At 37.0% G+C, this 19,218-nt stretch overlaps 1 protein-coding gene across 1 annotated transcript in view; it reads right to left on the bottom strand.

Annotated features, from left to right (window-relative positions):
* The window catches only part of TDRD5 (tudor domain containing 5), a 58,627-nt gene that overhangs the window by 36,527 nt on the left and 2,882 nt on the right, over positions 1-19,218 (bottom strand). The window contains exons 2-5 of the mRNA XM_069065462.1: positions 15,135-15,539; positions 13,835-14,016; positions 12,989-13,072; positions 5,165-5,221 (exon numbers count right to left, since the gene is read on the bottom strand). Of these exons, the coding sequence (XP_068921563.1) occupies positions 5,165-5,221; positions 12,989-13,072; positions 13,835-14,016; positions 15,135-15,539 (728 nt within the window). The remainder of the gene's footprint in view (positions 1-5,164; positions 5,222-12,988; positions 13,073-13,834; positions 14,017-15,134; positions 15,540-19,218) is intronic.

Consider the following 19,218-nt stretch of genomic DNA (forward strand, 5'->3'; position numbering starts at 1 on the left):
GGGGGGGGGGTGAGAAGTTGGAAGCACCCACTTTTGAAAAGGGACAGGATCAAAGTAGAAAATAAAACAAGTGGGAGGAGGGATAGGAGGGAGGGAAACATAGTCAGTCTTTTACAATATATCTACTATGTTATTGTTTTGCATTAGCCACACATGTACAACCTATACTGAACTGCTTATCTTCCCAGTAAGGGTGGGTAATAAGGGAGGAAGGGAATGAATATGGAATTCAGTTTTAAAATCAAATGTTTAAATATATATATATATATATATATATACACTATTATTAATACTATTTTACATGTAATTGGGAAATAAGATATACAGGCACTGAGGCATAGAGATCCACTGGAAAAGTCAAAGGGGGTATGGGAGAAAATATGGGAGAGAGCAGATTGCAGGAGGGCATATCCTGTGGGACTGCTATCTTGGGGCGGGGGTAGGGGAAAAACGGGGAGAAAATTTGTAACTCAAAATCTGGTGGAAATGAATGATGTAAATCAGAAGTTAATAAAGCATTTGAAAAATGAAAATCAAACAAACAAATAAATAATATCTAGCACCTACAAAGAAGTTTAAAGTTTAGAAAGTACTTTACAAATATTCTGATTTTATCCTCACAACAATTCTGAGAGGTGCTATTTTTATCTCCATTTTACAGATGAAGAAACTGAGGGTGACAAAAAGAAGAGATTTGTCTAGGGTAACACTGTTTCTGAGGCTGGATTTGAACCCAAGTCTTCCTAACTCCAAGTCTAGTGCTCTATGGGAATGCTGGGGAGAGACTTGAAATGAATACAAAGATGGGAAACATCAATATAGAAACTAACACATCCATTCTCTCATTTACCTTCAATCTTTCCCTGGCTACTGGTTTCCTTAATGCCTACGAACATACTCATGTCTCCCCATCCTCAAAAAATCCTTTCATGATCCAATCATCCTCACTGCTGACCCATATCTCTCATCCTTTTTGTATCTTAACAACTTGAGTAGGCCATGTACAACCAATATCTCTACTATCTTTCTTCTTACTCTCTTAACTCTCCATAACATCTGGCTTTGGACCTCTTCAACCAAAACTGCTCTCTCCAAAGCTACCAATGAATTCTCAATTGCCAGATCTAATAGTCTTCTCAGTCCTTATCCTTTTTGACTTCCCTGCAGCCTTTGATACTGTCTCTTCTCTAGGTTCTCCTATCTGATTCCTTCTCAGTTTTTCTAGATCTTTGTCCAGGACATATTCACTAACAGTGGGTGTCCCCCAGGGTTCTGTTCTGGACCCTTTTTCTCTTCCCGCTTTGAACTATTTCACTCAGCAAGCCCATGAGCTCTCATAGATTGAATTATTGTCTTTATAACGATGATTCTCAAATCTACAAATCCAGCCCTAACCTCTTCCTGACCTTGTCTTTCATCTCCAGCTGCTTACTAGAGATCTCAAAATCAAAGATCCCAAACTGAATTCATTATCTTTTTCCCCAAGTCCTCTCCTCTTCTTAACTTCTCTTTAGTGGTGAGAGTACCACATCATCCCAAGTCATGCAGGCTTTCACCATAAATGTCACCCTTGACTCTTCATTCTCTCCCTTCCAAATCCAACCTGTTGCCAAGTTCTTCTGATTCTACCTCTGTAATACCTTTCACATACATTCCCTCTTGCTGATGTTCTCAATTTATCCTGTGTCTATTTTGTTTGCATATCTATTTTATGCAGTTGTTTGCAGACCCTGTCTTCAGCCTTTCTTTGTATCCCTAGTGCTTAACATCATGCCTGACATAAAAGGTGCTTGTTAAAATGAATGATGGGAGAGACTTGATATGTTTGAACTCAGTAAGGAAGGAACCAGTAGATAGCAAAGGGCTAAAGATCAGAAAGAGGTTGAATCAGGAAGAATGAAGCTGCAATCTAGTGGAAAAGATGGGAGGGGATAGGATCAAAAGCATATGTAGACAGAGGTTGGCCTTGGCAAGAAGAAGGACCACGTTACTGTCAAAGACTTAGTAAAAAGAGCAGAGGAACTGAAGTTGAATAACTTGAAATTCTACTGTCCCATCAGCAGGGTTGTTTGATTTCTTCCAGATCCATTATCAAGGAGGTAGATAATGAGAGTAATCCAAGAATTAAGTTTGGCAAGGGATGAGCTGTGACAGAGAACAAGGGATCTGAGAGTAGAGAACTGTGTAATGTTGAATTGGATAAGTACTGGTGAAAGACTGGATGGAAAGAGAATGGTCAGAAAGAGGTAATGGCCTAAAACTACTGAGGGATGGAAAGACTAGATAGAGATCTGGATAAGGGCAAAGAATGGGATTAAGAGAGATCAAGCATTGGGAGATATGAAATATTAGAAGGTTACAATCAAATACAGAATGTGAGTTTTTAGAAGTTGAACATAAGGATAACATGACACTAGACATTTCTGGGCAACCACCAGAGAATCATCAGACTGAACTATAAATTGCTCAGTAACATAAAGTGTTTTAGTTAATGGCTTAGTGCATTTAAACCTATAGTGCCTCAACAATTGACACACTAACCTGAAAATTTTTTTGTTGCCCTGAGTAAGTCAAAACATTATAGTTTCATTATTAAGTAGAATTATGTATAAGAAGTTTGAGGTTTAAACAAAATGCCAACAAAAGAGGAGAAAAAAGCAAACAAAAAAAATTTAACATGGTTCTCATAAAACCTTATATATATATATATATATATATATATATATATATATGTCTTTTATTAGACATTGCTGAACAGTATTTTCTACCATATCCAATATAAAGTGGGGAACTAATATTTTCCTTTGTTACAACCATGGAATATCTCAAAGAGTTTGAGATCGAAACATCTAAACTCAACCTCAATACTGATATTTAAACTGATCAAGTTGGGTCTCTTTTTTTACTCCATTTTGAAAACATATACTCTCTGGTGTGATCTTAAGAATTAGTATTTTTCGGGTCGTCCCGGCACTGAGGCCGGTGTTCTTGCTTGCTGAGCCACTTGGCTAAAGTTGAACTATTAACATTCCTACATGGAAAAACAATAATTGTAACTTATGAAACTTTTCTCAGTAGTTCAAGGGATTAGAAATATATTATATATATATATATATATATATATATATATATATATGTCTTTATATAAGGGTATGCAGGCATATGAATACATATGTGAATGTGTGTATATATGTTTACAGGTATACATAGATAGAGGGCACGGGACCAATTTAACAGGAAGGGATGATACTTAAAAGGTGAAATTAATAGGTGAGAGGAATATAATGAGAGGAGATGGGGAGAGACAGAGTGGGGCAACTATCTCATACAGAAGAGGCAAGGGAAAATGGTTACAATGGAGGGGAAGAATAGGAAGGCAAAAGGGAATGGGTCAACCTTATTCCTATTGAATCTGCCTTGAGGAGGGAGGGAAATACACACTAAATAGGGGATCTCACCCTCCAGGAGAATAGGGGGGGGAGGGGATGTGAGGGGGGATGATGGAAGGGAGGGCAGGCTGGGGGGGAGGGAAGTTGGAAGCACCCACTTTTGAAAAGGGACAGGATCAAAGTAGAGAATAGAACAAGTGGGATGTGGGATAGGAGGGAGGGAAATATAGTCAGTCTTTTACAATATATCTGCTATGTTATTGTTTTGCATTAGCCACACATGTACAACCTATACTGAACTGCTTATCTTCCCAGTAAGGGTGGGTGATAAGGGAGGAAGGGAATGAATCTGGAATTCAAAGTTTTAAAATCAAATGTTTAAATATATATATACTATTATCAATATTGTTTTACATGTAATTGGGAAATATAGAGATCCACCATGCCCTACTGGAAAAGTTGAAACGGGTATGGGAGAAAATATGGGAGAGAGCAGATCAGAGGTGGGGATATCCTGTAGGACTGCTGTTTTGGGGGGATGGGTGGGGGAAAAACGGGGAGAAAATTTGTAACTCAAAATCTGGCGGAAACGAACAATGTAAATCAGAAGTTAATAAAGCATTTAAAAAAAAAGAATTAGTATTTTTAAAAATTATCTTCCATTGATACATTTAGGTATTAGTGTTCTCAAATCTTTTTTTCTTTCTACAAAGAAAACATTAAGAATAGAGAAAGAAGGGGGTGGCTAGGTGGCACAGTAAATATAGCACCGCCCCTGGAGTCAGGAAGACCTGAGTTCAAATCCTGCCCCAGAAACTTGACACACTAGCCATGTGACCTTGGGCAAGTCACTTAACCCCAACTGTCCTCCCCCCAAAAAAGCCAAAAAAAAAAAAATAGAGAAAGAAATTAAGAAAGTAATAGGAAATGAGTAATGTGAAATGCATTATATTTACATATACCATGTTTTCCCGATAATAAGACACTGTCTTATTAATTTTTTGGACAGAAAAACACCAGAGGGCTTATTTTCAGGGGAGGGCTTATTTTAATGAACATTGACAGCAATTTTAATAAACAGGTAAATGTGAACAAAAAAATGTACCTTTATTCAACAAGCAAATCACTGGGGAAGAACAGGATGACGCGCTCACTGCTGCAGCTCTGATTGGATGCAGCTCGGAGCGCGGCATGCATTTCACCCGGGGTGGGGGGACGGTGCACACAGAGGGTACCGTAATGTAGCATGTAGCGCAGGGGATCACCTTCACTACAGTAGCAATCTCAATAGGGCTTATTTTCGGGGGAGGGCTTGTTTTAGAGGAATCTTACACAGTAAGGGGAGGGCTTATTTTCGGGATAGGTCTTATTATCGGGGAAACACGATACATATACATACATACATACATACGTAAACTGTCATGAAATATTTTAAGTGAATTAACTCATTTAACCTTCACAACAATCCTAGGAGATAGATATTACAAATATTATCCCCATTTTATCAATAGGGAAACTGAGATTTGGGAGCATTTGGTGACTTGTCTAAAGTCACATTGCTAGTAAAGCATATAGATGAAACCTGAACTCAGGTCTTCTGAGTCAAGGCTCTTAGCTCTTCTCACTATATTACACTGCCTTAATGACATAATTAAAACTACCAAAAGAAAATTAAGGCAAACTGGATTACCAATGAAGAAGAACAATTTCTAACTCTCCTTAGGAAGAGAAACTTTACAAGCTCTAACTGGTAAAAAAGAAAACAAAATTCTTACCTCAAACTCTCCAAGCAGCTTAGAGATAAGCAATCCTTTTGGAAATCTGGATGCGACCTAGAGAAAAGAAAACTTCAGACTGATTAACTAGATATTTAAAACTTTGTTTGGCAAGAATTAAAACTATGTACCTAACCAAGATTAGGAGGGAAGTGGAAAATTGGGAAAGAATTTTTACAACCAGTGTCTCTGATAAAGGCCTCATTTCTAAAATATACAGAGAACTGAGTCAAATTTATAAGAATACAAATCATTCCCCACTTAATAAATAGTCAAAGGATATGATCAGGCAGTTTTCAGAGGAAGAAATTAAAGATATCCATAAGCATATAAAAATATGTTCTAAATCACTATTGATTAGCGAAATGCAAATCAAAACAAGTCTGAGGTATTACATTTCACCAGTCAGATTGGCTAACCTGACAAAACAGGAAAATGATAAATGCTGGAGAAGATATGGGAAAATTGGAATACTAATGCACTGTTGGTGGAGTTGTGAACTGATCAACCATTATGGAGAGCAATTTGGAACTATGCCCAAAGAGCTATAAAAATGTGCATAACATTTGATCCAGCAATACCACTTCTAGGGCCATATCCCAAAGAGATCATAGAAGTGGGAAAAGGACCCATACATACAAAAATATTTATAGCAGTTCTTTTTGTGGTGGCAAAGAACTGGAAAACAAGGGGATGCCCATCAAATGGTGTAATGGGAATGTAAATTTTTAAGATCTTTCCTGCCCCTAGGCCCTTTGATAGCCTTAAGTGCACCTGAGGCCTGTGGTAAGAGGCTTGTTTTGCAGGAGACACTTAGTGATTGGGGCAGTGTGTTGAGAGGGTTGTTACATTCTCTGAGCCAGGAGAAGGCTATATAATCCCTGCCATGAGGCGTTGTTTTGGGGCTCACTTTGAGAAGTGTTGTGTGATTTGACCAGACGAGACTCTGGGCAGCCGTTGAGAGTCCCCGGGCTTTGAAAATCCAGATGTTGATGCTTCCCTCTCTGGTAACTGTGACTAAGGTATGAATGTAATGGTTGGACAGTTGGAGGCCTGTCTGCTTGAAATGTTTCTCTGTCTTGTAAATTCTGCTTGTAACCTGTCTGTATACTCTGAAGTTCGGGGTGCTGACTTTTTCCCATGAACTAGGTAAATGATATGTTTGATTGATTAAAGCAAGATTGTTAACCCATCTTGAGTTGCTTTCCTTTAGAAAAGCAGATCTAAGAACCTGTGTTGGCAGCCACTGTGGGGATGCTGGAGTGCTTACTGCTACAACTGGAGAATGACTAAACAAGTTGTGGTGTTTGAATGTAATAGAATACTACTGTGCTATAAGAAATGAGGAGCAGACGAATTTCATAACATGGAGAGACTTAAATAACCTGATGCTGAGTAAAGAGAGCAGAACCAGAACTTTGTACACAATTACAGACACATCCTATCTATGATGACTAACTTGACAAACTGGACTCCTCTCAGCAATGCAAGATTATGAGACAACTCCAAGGGACTCATAATGGAGAAGGCTATCCACATTCAAAGAAAGAAGTACAGAGTCTGAATGCCGATTGAAACAAACTACTTGCTCTCTCTTTTTTTTGTTTTGTTCCTTCTTTTTCATTGTTCATTCCATGGGTTATAATTCTTCTTTACAATCTGACTAATGTTTCGTGTGAAGGTATTTGTAGAACCTATATGGGATTGCATGTTGCCATGGGGGGAAGAGGAGAAGAGAGGGAGAAAATCTGGAACTCAAGGGATTGTGGAACTGAATATTATAAACTAAATGTTATATATTATAAACTAAATATTAAAAGCAAATAAATAATTTTTTAAAAAACCTAACTATTACTAAACAGGATTAGCCCCACCCTGAGGCCTCAGAAATTTGAATATTTTCAGCTTTTGTTAAATCTTAATTTTGGGGAGATATGTACTGAATGTTTTTTTAAGCTTTTTTTTTTTGTCTTTTTGGAGGGGGGAAGGCAGGGCAATTGGGGTTAAGTGACTTGCCCAAGGTCACACAGCTAGTAAGTGTTAAGTGTCTGAGGCTGGATTTGAACTCAGGTTCTCCTGATTTCAGGGCTAGTGCTCTATTCACTGTGCCACCTAGCTGCCCCTATGTACTGAATATTTTAAGGCAAAAGGACAGACAGTATAAATATATATGAAAATTTCTTTAAAATTATCTGCAACTGGGGTGGCCAGGTAGCACAGCGAGTAAGAGCACCAGCCCCAGTGTCGGGATGACCTGGGGATCGAATCCGGGCTCTAATACTTAGCACCACACCCAGAATTAGCTGGCCATGTAACCTTGAGCAAGTTACTTAACCCCAACTGCTTTAAAAAAAATTAAATTAAAAAATAAAATAAAATAAAATTATCTACAACTAGTTCAGTAAAATGCTGGCATGTTGAATAATCTTGGACCCAGAAGTGAAGCAATTTGGTGACAGAAACAATGTCAAGGAGGTAAAAGAACAGCAAAAATGGAAAATAAATTAATTTCATCCTCTACCTTCCAGAACTTCTCTGCTTCCAAAGCAATTTGTTTGGTGCCCAACCAGAAATTCTGCATACTTTTTTCCAAGTTGAATAGCACTTTTTCCACAGTATTTGAAAATACTGGACATCCCTGAAGATTAGTCTCTCAACAAGTGCCTCATATGTACCAGACACTGGGCTAACACCAGGGATACACAAAGAGAAAAGTAACAGTCTTTGCCTAGAGAGTTCCTAGAGGAACATGTATTTTGTTGGCAGGAAAAACACATCTATAGATACAAACAAAATAGATGCAGGGCAATATTAGCTGAGGAGGTCACTGGCAGCTGAAGGTTATCAGGAAAAATTTCATGTAAAAGGTGCTGCTCAAGCTGCATCTTGACAGAAGACAAGGATTCAGAAGCAAAGAAGTGTATTACATGCATGGGGCACAGCCAGTACAAAGGACCAGAAACAGGAAATGGAATGGCATACACAAGTAAAGTAAGTGGGCCAGTACACCAAGTCAGAGAGGCTACAGAGAGCAAAAAAGGCCCAGGACACAGCTTTGGAATGCACATGAAAGGATGATCCAGCAAAGGAAAATGAGATGGAGTGGTAAGACAGGCAGGAGAACCAAGAGAGAAAAATGTCACAAAAACCCATGGGAGGAAGAGGAGCCAGGAGAAGGTGGTCATATCAAATAATGAAGAGGGATCAAAGAAGAAGAGGCTTGAGAAAAAGTCATAAAGATCTGGCAATTAGTAAATCACTGATAACTCTGGAGAGAGCAGTTTCAATTGAGTGGTGAAATCAGAAGTCAGACTATAGAGGTTGTGAAGATCATGAGGAAATAGAAAGTCAGTAAACATAGAAAGCCTTTTCTTAAAGTTTAGGGGAGGAAAGATATAGATAATAGCTTGAGCAGTGTCTAGTAAAGGTTTTGGGTTTTTTTTAAGCATGAAGATGGTTTAGGTTTGTTTGAAGGCAGTTGTTGTTCAGTCATTTCAATCATGTCCAACTCTTTGTGACCCCATTTCAGGTTTTCTTGGCAAAGATCCCGGAGTGGTTTTCCATTTCCTTTTCCAGCTCATTTACAGATGAGGAAACTGAGACAAACAATTAAGTGACTTGCCTAGGGTCATACAGCTAGTAAGTGTCTGAGGCCAGATTTTAACTTAGGAAAATGAGTCTTCCTGACTTCAGGCCTGGTACTCTATCCATTATGCTATCTTCCTGCTCCCTTTGTAGGCAATAGGTAAATTCACTGGGAGAAGACCTTATCTTCTGGAAAGAATAACTATATTCAGTTTAAAAATAGGAACAGAAATATTAGAAAATAAGTAAAATGACTATTCTTACATGAAAACTGAAACTCATTTAAAATGAGCAGGCTGAAGAGCACTCTAAGTAAAATATATATATGTACAGTACATATACACACTCTTGCACATATGTATATGTAATGGAATAGAAAGGAAAAGTCACTGAAAGTGATGAAAATTTATACTAAAAAAATTCTTAATAGAAACAAAGTAAGAAATCCTGAAAGGTTGAAATGGTTAATAAGAGCTCACATTTTTGGGACGGCCAGGTGGTGCAGTGAGTAAGAGTGCCGGGCCCCAGGGTCAGGAGAACCAGGATCGGTTCCAGCCTCAGATACTTGGTGCCCACACCAAAAATAACTGGCCGTATAACCTTGAGCAAGTTACTCAACCCCAATTGCTTAAAAAAAAAAGAGTTCACATTTTTTTAAGCTTTGCAAAGCACTTATTTTGATCCTTACAACAACCCTATGTGACGTAGGTAACTAGTATTTTCTTCATTTTAAAGATGTGGAAACTTAGAAATTAAATTGAAAAAAGTTAGAATGTAAGTTCCTTAAGAGAAAGAATTGTTTTATTCTTTGGATCTGTACTGCCAAGCCCTAGCACAGAGCCTGATAATTAAGAAGTACTTAATAAATGCTAGTTGTGTTTATGAGGTTCAGAGGTTAACTGACTGTCCCTAGGTCAAGCCAAAATTCAAACCTATGCCTTTATGTCCAATCCAGTGCTCTAGCTATAATACCACATAGCCTCATCAGGGTAACAGACATATATGGGAAATTAAATAACTAGAAATTTTTAAAATGACAAAAGACATAGAAAACATGAACACAGCTAAGAAATAAAGTGAAGAATTAAATTAAATTAAGAAATTTGAGGAGACAATGGTAAAAGACATAAAAATAATATAAATAATTTTAAAACATGGATAAAACTGAGTAAAATATAGTAGAAATAATAGCAAATGCTTTAGGAGCAGAAAAACTAGCTCAGAAAAAAAAAAGACCATGGAAAATATCTGGAAGCATTATATGTAAAGCAATAGATCTAGAAGACTGATAACCACTCCACTCCCCCATTACATATATTTCAGGAAACCATTCAAAAACATTTATGAGAATAAAAAATGGGTGACATACTGCAAACTGAAAGAAGTCCTCTACAAAAGAAAAAATTAAAACACAACTCACCCAGAGGATCACTGCTAAAGTTTAAAACCAAAACACCAAGAGAAAATACTCTTAGCCAGGAAAAAGATTACATATCAAAAAAAATTAGTCAAAATCACACTAGATTTTCCTGTAAAATTATAAATGGCTGAAGAAAAGTTGAAATTCAAAACATGTAAAATTAAAAAACCAAGGCTTAGATCCCAGGATGCTTCCTAGCAAATCTAAGCATTCTGTTGGAGGGCAAAGGATGAACATTGAAAAATGCAAAGGACCTCAAAGAATTAATACAGAAAAACCCTCTACAGCAAAAGAATTTTTGGAGCAAAGCTGGAGAGACAGGCAGGATAGTTAGCTGCTTTGAACAAGAAGAGTACAACTGCAGTGGATGCTGCTGGAGGTGGAATCAGAGGCAGGTTTGAATCATAGCTCTGCAATTACAACCTCTGTATGACTGGGTACATCACTCTAGGCCTTCAGTAAAATGAAAAGCCAGAATATTATCATGCGATAAGAAATGACAAATATAAGGAATTCAAAAAAGACGTGGAAAGACTTTTGTAAACTGATGCATAAATAAAGCAGAACCATAATATGCATAATAAAAATATAAAGAACACTAGCGAAGTATCATGTCCAGTCTTGCAAATAATGAAAGAAGTATAGACTATAGATATGATCTATGGCAGTGCTGAGGATAAAGTATTCAAATGAAATATTTTGTGTTGCCTTTGGGTGTACAATATAGTCAACTCCTACATTTTGCCTCTCCAAGACAACCCTGACACTCATTCATTTGTTGAGATAAACCTTTGTTTTCAGTCTTCTGGTTTCATTTATAGTGAAATTCTCAAGTTTGGTTCGTTCAGTAGCATAGTATGGCATACACTTTTCAGTATAGTAGTATGTAACTCAGGTATGAGTCAATTATATAATATTTAGAATACCAACAGATGAATTAATGTCCCCCTTCTGCCACTCTACCACCATCACTCCAGAAGCACATAGCCACAAAGGGGTGCCAAGGGCCATTTTATGGGTTTTTTTCCCATGGCTGCCATGACCAAAGAATCTATCACCTAAAGCCAGGCCATTGCTGAAGAGTCTCTCTATACTTATGTAGGCTAGTATTAGGAAAGTAGTTATCTATTTCCAGGACCATATTCGAAGCCTTTCCAAAGAACAGAATCTATGAGAACTATATTCTATTGATGTAGCTTTAGAGAAACAAACGTTCCTTTCATACCACAATCAAGCACTGTGGTAAGACACTGTGGAAAAGTGTTTACCCAAGGATAAGAATAATCATAATATTTGCATTGGGTTAAACTATGGGATGATAGAGATGGGTTTGAAAAAGAACAATTAATATTATCAGAAGGGCCAAAAATGAAACATTAGTAAATATTTCAAAGCACATTGCAGATTAACTAAGAAAAAAAGTCAGTTACAGAAAAGAGTATGGCAAGGAGAAGGTAGCTATAATCTCAAAGTGAAAGTACTTTCTATCTAACAAAAGGGGGCCAAAGATCAAATTTTAGAGATATTTTCTGAATAAAATAGAAATTCTGTTTGGTGTTAATGATGATTAAGTTTGGTTTAGTAATAGAAACAATAAAATAAAAATTGTATTCCCTTCCGACATAAGACTTTCATAATGGTAATTAGGCAAGTCAAATTTAACTTCTGAATATTCAATTCAACAAGTATTTATTAAGCACTGATGTACAAAGCATTGCTAAGTGATACAAAGTCAACATTAAAAGTTTTTGCCTTCAAGGAGCTCACATTTTCCCAGGTTTTTTCAAAACGTTGTGTGTGTGTGTGTGTAAATAAAAATACAAAAACAGAGTAAACTGAAAAGCATGAGAACACTAATAACTCAAGTGGGGAACAAAAATCAGGCAAGGTGTCATGGGAGGTAGCAGTTGAGCCTAAGACCAAAGGAAGACAACGATTCTAAGATGCAAAGATTAGAAGAAGAAAGTGTTTCAATCCTTCGAAACAGTTCAGATGCATGGAGATGTAATGTTAAGTTCAGGGAATTGCAAGAATACAGAGTTCATTAAGTGGAGTAGTATCAGTGCTAGAATGTGAAGTTACGTAAAGTGTAGAAGCCTTTGAGTGTCAGGCTGAACAGTTTTACCTTTGACCTAGAAATGTCAGAGATGCCCTCAAGGTTTATGAGAGCATGGGAATGATGTGCTCAGATCTTATAAAGATTTTATTTTAGCAGCTCTGTAGAGGATAAATTAGAGCAAAGATTAAAGGCAGGTTAATTAGGTTATTAGAAGGTTATTATAGTAGTACAGAAGAAAGATAAGGGCCTTATTAAGTGTTAGCTGAGGGAAAGGGATATCATCTAGTTTTGCTGAGTTGACAAACAAAGAATTTCTGAAAAATGTTACTTTAGCATCTATGAAGGAACCCTTAAAAAACCCCAGAAAAAGTAAATTCAAAGTTCTAGATTAAGCAGAAGAACAGTTATGAGATGAAATCAAGAATGTGACCATGTCTATATATGGTAGAGATAGTGGGAAGGTCATGGGAGTTGAAGAGACTGATGAATTAGAAGGCTAGGGTTTCTAACAATAACAATTGGTCAGTTAAAGTTCTTGAGTATAAAGGGACAAAGATGAAGACTGTAAATCACATTCTGAACTCCCTAAGAAAAGAACAAGAATAAGTTGTCCAATGTCACAAAAATAATCGTTAACAGTATTCTATTATTCCCAGGTCCTCAGATTATAAATCCAGGGCTCTTTCACTACACCAGTCTGTTTCCCCTCCCCCCAAATCCCATTGCTCTTATGCATTTCCCAAAAGTACAGAACACTTACAAATTTTATTTTCTTCTTAAGTTCTGAATTAATGGTCCCTCCTGGTCCAATCTGTGCAATCACTGATTTGAATGTATTTTCCAGCTTCAAAAAATAAAAAAATAAAATTATGGTGTCAAGAAGATGGTAAAAGGTAAAATATAAAGATACAAAATGACATTTCTTTTCCTTAAGCAAATGCACTTTTCAACAGAAATCAACAAGCAAGGTAAGATACATTCAATTATTATTCATTCATTCAAGGTTTACGATAAAAAATAGTCTTTAGAATTTCCCATCATAACGAATATTATCTTCTACAATGGTACTATTAGTCAAGTGGAAGAGTCTTCATTTACTCTTTATCTTTACCTAGAACTTTCCCTTCCTACACTAATTCTTGACAAACATTGTCATAGTGAACATTACCAAGACTTTTTTTAAGCTAGGAGGAACTCTCCTAACCACTAGCATCCCAAAGTTGCAACGAACATTTCTGACAACAGAATGGATTTCCATTTGTTTCCATTTTTCAATGTTATTTTTGGCACTAAGTAAAAGGTCTTTAAAAATCTATCACCATACATTATACCCCAAATGAACCTTTGTTTCTTTGAGTTTTAAGTTAAAATTACTTTAATGGCACTTATTTTCAAATATGTATTCATTGTTAGATCACAATTAGTAAAGCTTTAGGGATACCAAGGCACTTCCATGTGAAAAATTAGTCTACTTATCTCTGAAATAACTAAACAATTTTAGTTTTAAAAATCTATAGCTGTTTTTTATTGTATAATTGGCATATATTATATTTAAGAGGCAAACAATGAATTTTTTTTAAGCATTGTCACCTCCAAAATTTCTCACCTGGTTTAATTTTTCAGTTTGGTCCAAAGAAGACGTCTCCATGCCATTCAATTCCGTGGTTTTAACTGAATGTGGCTGTTTGAGCAGCTCAGTAGCTGAGGCAGGTTCTGGCAAATGTGTCCTTACTGCAGGTGTTGGCATGAAAGATCTGGGTTGTTTTGTTACAACTTGTGGTGTTTTACCTTACATGTATAAAAGTGAAAAAAATCTTATCAAAACCCAAGCTTATTGACTTGAACATACTTCTAAGAAATTGATATTAATCCATCACCACAATCTCCTTATCATCTTATTAATGTGATTAAGAGAAAGGCTATCAACTACTCAAAATAGGAAAGAAATTATTTAATTAGATTCCCACTTATTTAGTGACTTACTTCAACTATAATAGTGACAGGCAACCTTCATTTAATGAGACTGCATTTTAAAGTGGAAAAAAACATTGGACTGAATATTGGATTTGGCAGTCTGAACATCTGAGATCCACCTTAACTATTGGCTAAGTGACTTTGGGCAAGTAATTTACTTCTTTGAATTTCAGTGTCCTCATTTGTAAAAGAGAGTAAGACTATCTACACTGTGCATAAGAAGACGAAGTGGCTTAGATCTCTCTCACCTGACTACCAAGGGTTAATTTAACTGGGCATTTCTTCCAATAGCTCCACTCATACCCCAAAACTGTGCCCCTGGTAGAAAAGAAAAACCTTCCCAAAGGAAAAGTATTACACTTTCATCAAATGTGTTCTTACAAATCTACATTGCCTACCTTTCAAGTATCTTGTGAGGATCAAATAAAAATCTATATAAAAATCACTTTGTAAACCATTAAGAATCATTAAGTATAGGGAGCAGCTAGGTGGTGAAGTGAATAGGCCCTGGAATCAGGACGACCTTGAGTTCAAATCCAGCCTCAGACACTTAACACTTTGCTAGCTGTGTGACTTTGGGCAAGTCAATTAAACCCAACTGCCCTGCCTTCCCCCCTCCAAAAATAAAAAATAATTAAAAAAAATCATTAAGTATCAGAAAAAATGTTAAATAATACTACAAACTGTACTAGAGTTCTTCAGGTCCTATTAGGGAATGACATTGTAAAAACCAGATGTGCTAGAACACTGGTACCAGTAGATACAACTGTGTTTTAGATGACAAAAGTTAAGTTACTCAATATATGTTAAGCCTACTAAGTCATAATAAGTCTGTGGAGACTTAACCTTCAACTACACTCATTTATTTTTTTAAAAGAGGAAGATGAGGGAAAAAAAAAATCTAAATTTGCTATCTATGCTCATACTCTTACCTGGTAATTCCCTCTTCTGTTCACTTGGTAGATTGCGCCTTAAGGTCAACAAAGAACCTGCCCTGGTCTGCTCAACCGCAATGATATCTGAAGCTGCACTCAGGACTTCAAACATAGAAAGAAATCCATATTGCATGTATTGGAATGATCGTCCAAATCGCTTTGCAAAGGCCTTTTCAAAATCAGAAAGCAGTATTGGAGAAAAAGCCAAGAGGTCCCTTAGCTCACTCTTTACCACAGCTGGAAGAATGGGAGGTATCCTTCCCCGGTAAGGTAGTCTCCATCGAGAGCCAGAACTAGAACCAACATTTGCCTTTCCTTTCTGTGCAGAATTTCGAAGCTTGTTACTACTCCTTTGTTTTGCAACCAAACTTGCTATTCCTTTAGTTGTCTCATCAGGAATGGCTAAGAAAATGAAAGAAAAGGGTACATTAAGACTCTGCAGTTCCTCCTTGAGCTCCCTATAATCTTTTAATTTTATTTGACACTAGTTAATAAGCTATTTGTGTATGTATATGTGCATGTATTATATGACATATTTATACTATATACTATGTTATACATACATATATTATACATATATTAGCTATCATATGTTCATTTATCATATATACACACATACACACATGCAGTTTTTATATTTTCTGGTGCTTTAATCTGAACTTGGGACAATCCAAACAATTAAAAAAAAAAGAAAAAATCAGAGCCAGAAAAGTCATTTGGCATTATATCTAGCCTTTTCCCTTCTTCCTATATTTCCTGCTTTTTGTTTATTTCAAGGTTAACCTTTCCAGATGATAGAAAGGAGAAATAGAAATATTGCTTTTTAACTCCTAGAAGATTTGAAACCCAAGTAAAATGGTTATATTTATCAATATAATTTCTCCAGAGATCTAAATATTAGACACAATATCATATAAGTGATGGACTTGGCAGTCAGCAAGACCTAAGTCTGAATCCTGTTTCACACGTTTAGTAGTTCCATGATGCTGGACAAGTCACTTAACTTCTGTAGGCCCTAGTTTCCTCATCTGTAAAATCAATGGACTGGGCTTGATAACCTCAAAAAACAATTTTAAATCTGTGATCCTATGAATCAGAACAGAACTAAATCTGAATCCTGCTGGTGATGTGTGACCCTGGGCAAGTCATTTAACAGTCCCTAAACCTCATTCTTCTTAATCTGATGCCCCATTCATTGGAATATGAAGTGACCTGTGGTTCAGAAAGTCCATGCCAAAATTCTGATTTCTAACATAGTCTGAATAACAGATGGCATCTACTTTTTGAGAACCAAATTAACTAAGTGGAGAAATGCTCATCACCACTACATTAGATACTTGGTGATAAATTTTTGGGACATGACAAGCAAACAAAGAAAAATGCAAAATAAAAATAGCTCTTAGACTTCTGCTTTTTCAATGAAAGTGACAAAATAGAGGAAATGAGGGCAGAAGATGCTAAGAATTAATACTTTTTAAATCATCTATAAGAATTAACTTAAGATGAGAACTGTTTTCAATGACATATCAGAACTTGAATTCCATCAATTTTGGCTTTCTTGCTATAAATGAAATCAGAAGAGAGGCAAAACAAATAAGTTATCATCGGTGATTTTATCATTCTTCCAAAGATATCTGAGACATTTCATGGGACATCTTATCATATTCTACCAGAGTGCTCATATTCACTATTTTTATGAAAGATCCTGTACAAAAATAGCTGTAGCATGTGCATCAACATCCATAGAGGACAAAGGATAGAGAACTTTCCAAAGAATTCACTGAGAACTTAAAAACGTAAGGTGTAATTTAATATACAGTGATCTCAATGCAAAAGTAGTAATTGGTGGACAGAAAAAAATACACTGGAAAATATGGCTCAGGAGTAAGGAGGGAAGCCCAAGACTTTAGTAGACAATGCACAATTCTCACCTCTATACACCATGAATACTTTCTTTGAGAAAAGAATCATAAGATGTTGGATGTGGTAAGCACCAAGTAACATAACAAAAATGATGTTGATTATTGATAGGAAATGACTTGTTACTAATATATAAGTTATTCTTGAATCAAGTGTCTGTGTACAATCAGACCACAGGCTTGTCAAAGCAATGATTAAAATAAAAAACTAGAAAGAATAAATATGAGGAAAAGATAGGAAATGCAATTATAATAATTTCAGCCTGACCTATTTACTCAAGTTCTTGATGTAGTTACCTGGGGAATTCACAGAGAAAAGGACATCAATATAAAAACTGTAATAATTTCAAAGTCAACAGATGTAAATAAATTGCTGTAATGACCAAGAGTCTAAAAACCATCTTAATAAGAAAATACTTTACTTGTCAAGCAGAAAAGATTAAATAATTAAGATCTGGCACCAATTAAGAATATAAACTTCTAAAAATCACATAGAAAAAGGATAGTGGAAGATCATGAGCACAGTGTTGCCTCACAAAACAGAAGCAGTGGAGGGAAGAACCAGTGAAAGGTTCTGTTCTGAGAGAATTCAAGGATGAAACTGGAAATCAATAACAAAAGATTAGGGGGCGGAGTCAAGATGGCAGAATAGAAGCAGGACCTCCCAGCGGCTCCAGCTTCTACCTTCCCCAATCCATGAAAAAAGGGTACTCTAAACAAACTTTGGAGTTGCAGAACCCACAAAATGACACAGAGAAGCTAACCCCCCGCTGAGGACAGCCCAGCAGGCCAGCAGGAATCGGCAAGCTCAGCTCTCTGGGAGCCGAGTCCAGCCCCATGCCAAGGCTTTAGCCCCAGGGCGGGCTTGATCAGCCGCCTGCCAGAGGGGCTCCAGATCAGCAGTAGCTGTGGCCTTTTCCAGATTTATCAACACACAGACGAGAAGGACAAAGTGAGAGGTCAGTGCAGTCTGGACTTTGGGACCTAGTAAGTGGGAGTGCATGGCTTTTGCCCCACAGGGCAAGAAGCCACTGAGACACCAGCCAGCACCACATGGCAGCTTCAGCTCCTGGGCTGAAGAGTGTAGGGGGACCAAGCACCAGTCTGAGGGGTAATCGCTCTTGCTTTAACCTGCTTGGATCTGGATTGCAGTCTAGGGTGGAGGTCCTGGGGTGTGTGTCCAGCTTGCCAGAGCGTGTGGAGGCCTCAGAGAGGGCACCCATCTATTACCTCCGGCAGCTGAGAAAACCCCAGCGTTTGGGACGAAAGCTCCCCTTTCTGGTGGCAGAGTCCTACTGTGGCAAAAAACCCAGGGGTCAAGTGACTGAGGGGCAACATAACCAGGCAAAAGAAACAAAGCAGACAGAAGATTCCAACATTAGACTCCTTTTTTGGAGACAAAAAAGGAGCAAAGCATGTAACAGGAGGAAGACAGTGAAGTCAGAACTCCTGCACCAAAAGCTTCAAAGGAAAATACAGGTTATTTTCCTGGTTACAGGCCATAGAGGACTTTAAGAAGCAGATAAGAGAAGTGGAGGAAAAATTGGGAAGAGAAATAAGAACAATGCAAGAAAAGTATGAAATGAGAGTCAACAGCCTGACTGAGGAAATAACACCTTAAAAAATAGACTAACTCAAATGGCAAAAGAGGCTCAAAAAAGGCATTGAGGAGAAGAATGCCTTAAAAAGCCAAATTTGCCAGATGGAAAAAGAATCTCAAAAGCTCAATGAGGAGAATCATTGCTTCAGAATTAGATTGGAGAAAATGGAAGCTAATGACTTTATGAGAAATCAAGATGCTGTTAAACAGATCCAAACAAATGAAAGAATAGAACGCATTGTGAAATAAATATCTCATGGGAAAAACCACTGACCTGGAAAATAGATCCAGGAGAGATAATTTAAAAACTCTTGGACTACCTGAAAGTCATGATCAAAGTAAGAACCTAGAAATCATCCTCCAGGAAGTTCTCAAGGAAAACTGCCCTGATGTTTTAGAACCAGAGAGCATAATAGAGGTTGAAAGAATTCACCCATCACCTCCTGAAAAAGATCCCCAAAAGAAAACTCGTAGGAATATTATAGCCAGGTTCTGGAATTCCCAGATTAAGGAGAGAATATTACAAGCAGCCAGGAAGAAACAATTTGAATATTGTGGAAAC

The sequence above is a fragment of the Petaurus breviceps genome, unplaced genomic scaffold, assembly GCF_028583685.1.
Source record: "Petaurus breviceps papuanus isolate PSGF00001 unplaced genomic scaffold, PetGlider_PUasm1.0 90692, whole genome shotgun sequence".
Classification (NCBI taxonomy): Eukaryota; Metazoa; Chordata; class Mammalia; order Diprotodontia; family Petauridae; genus Petaurus; species Petaurus breviceps.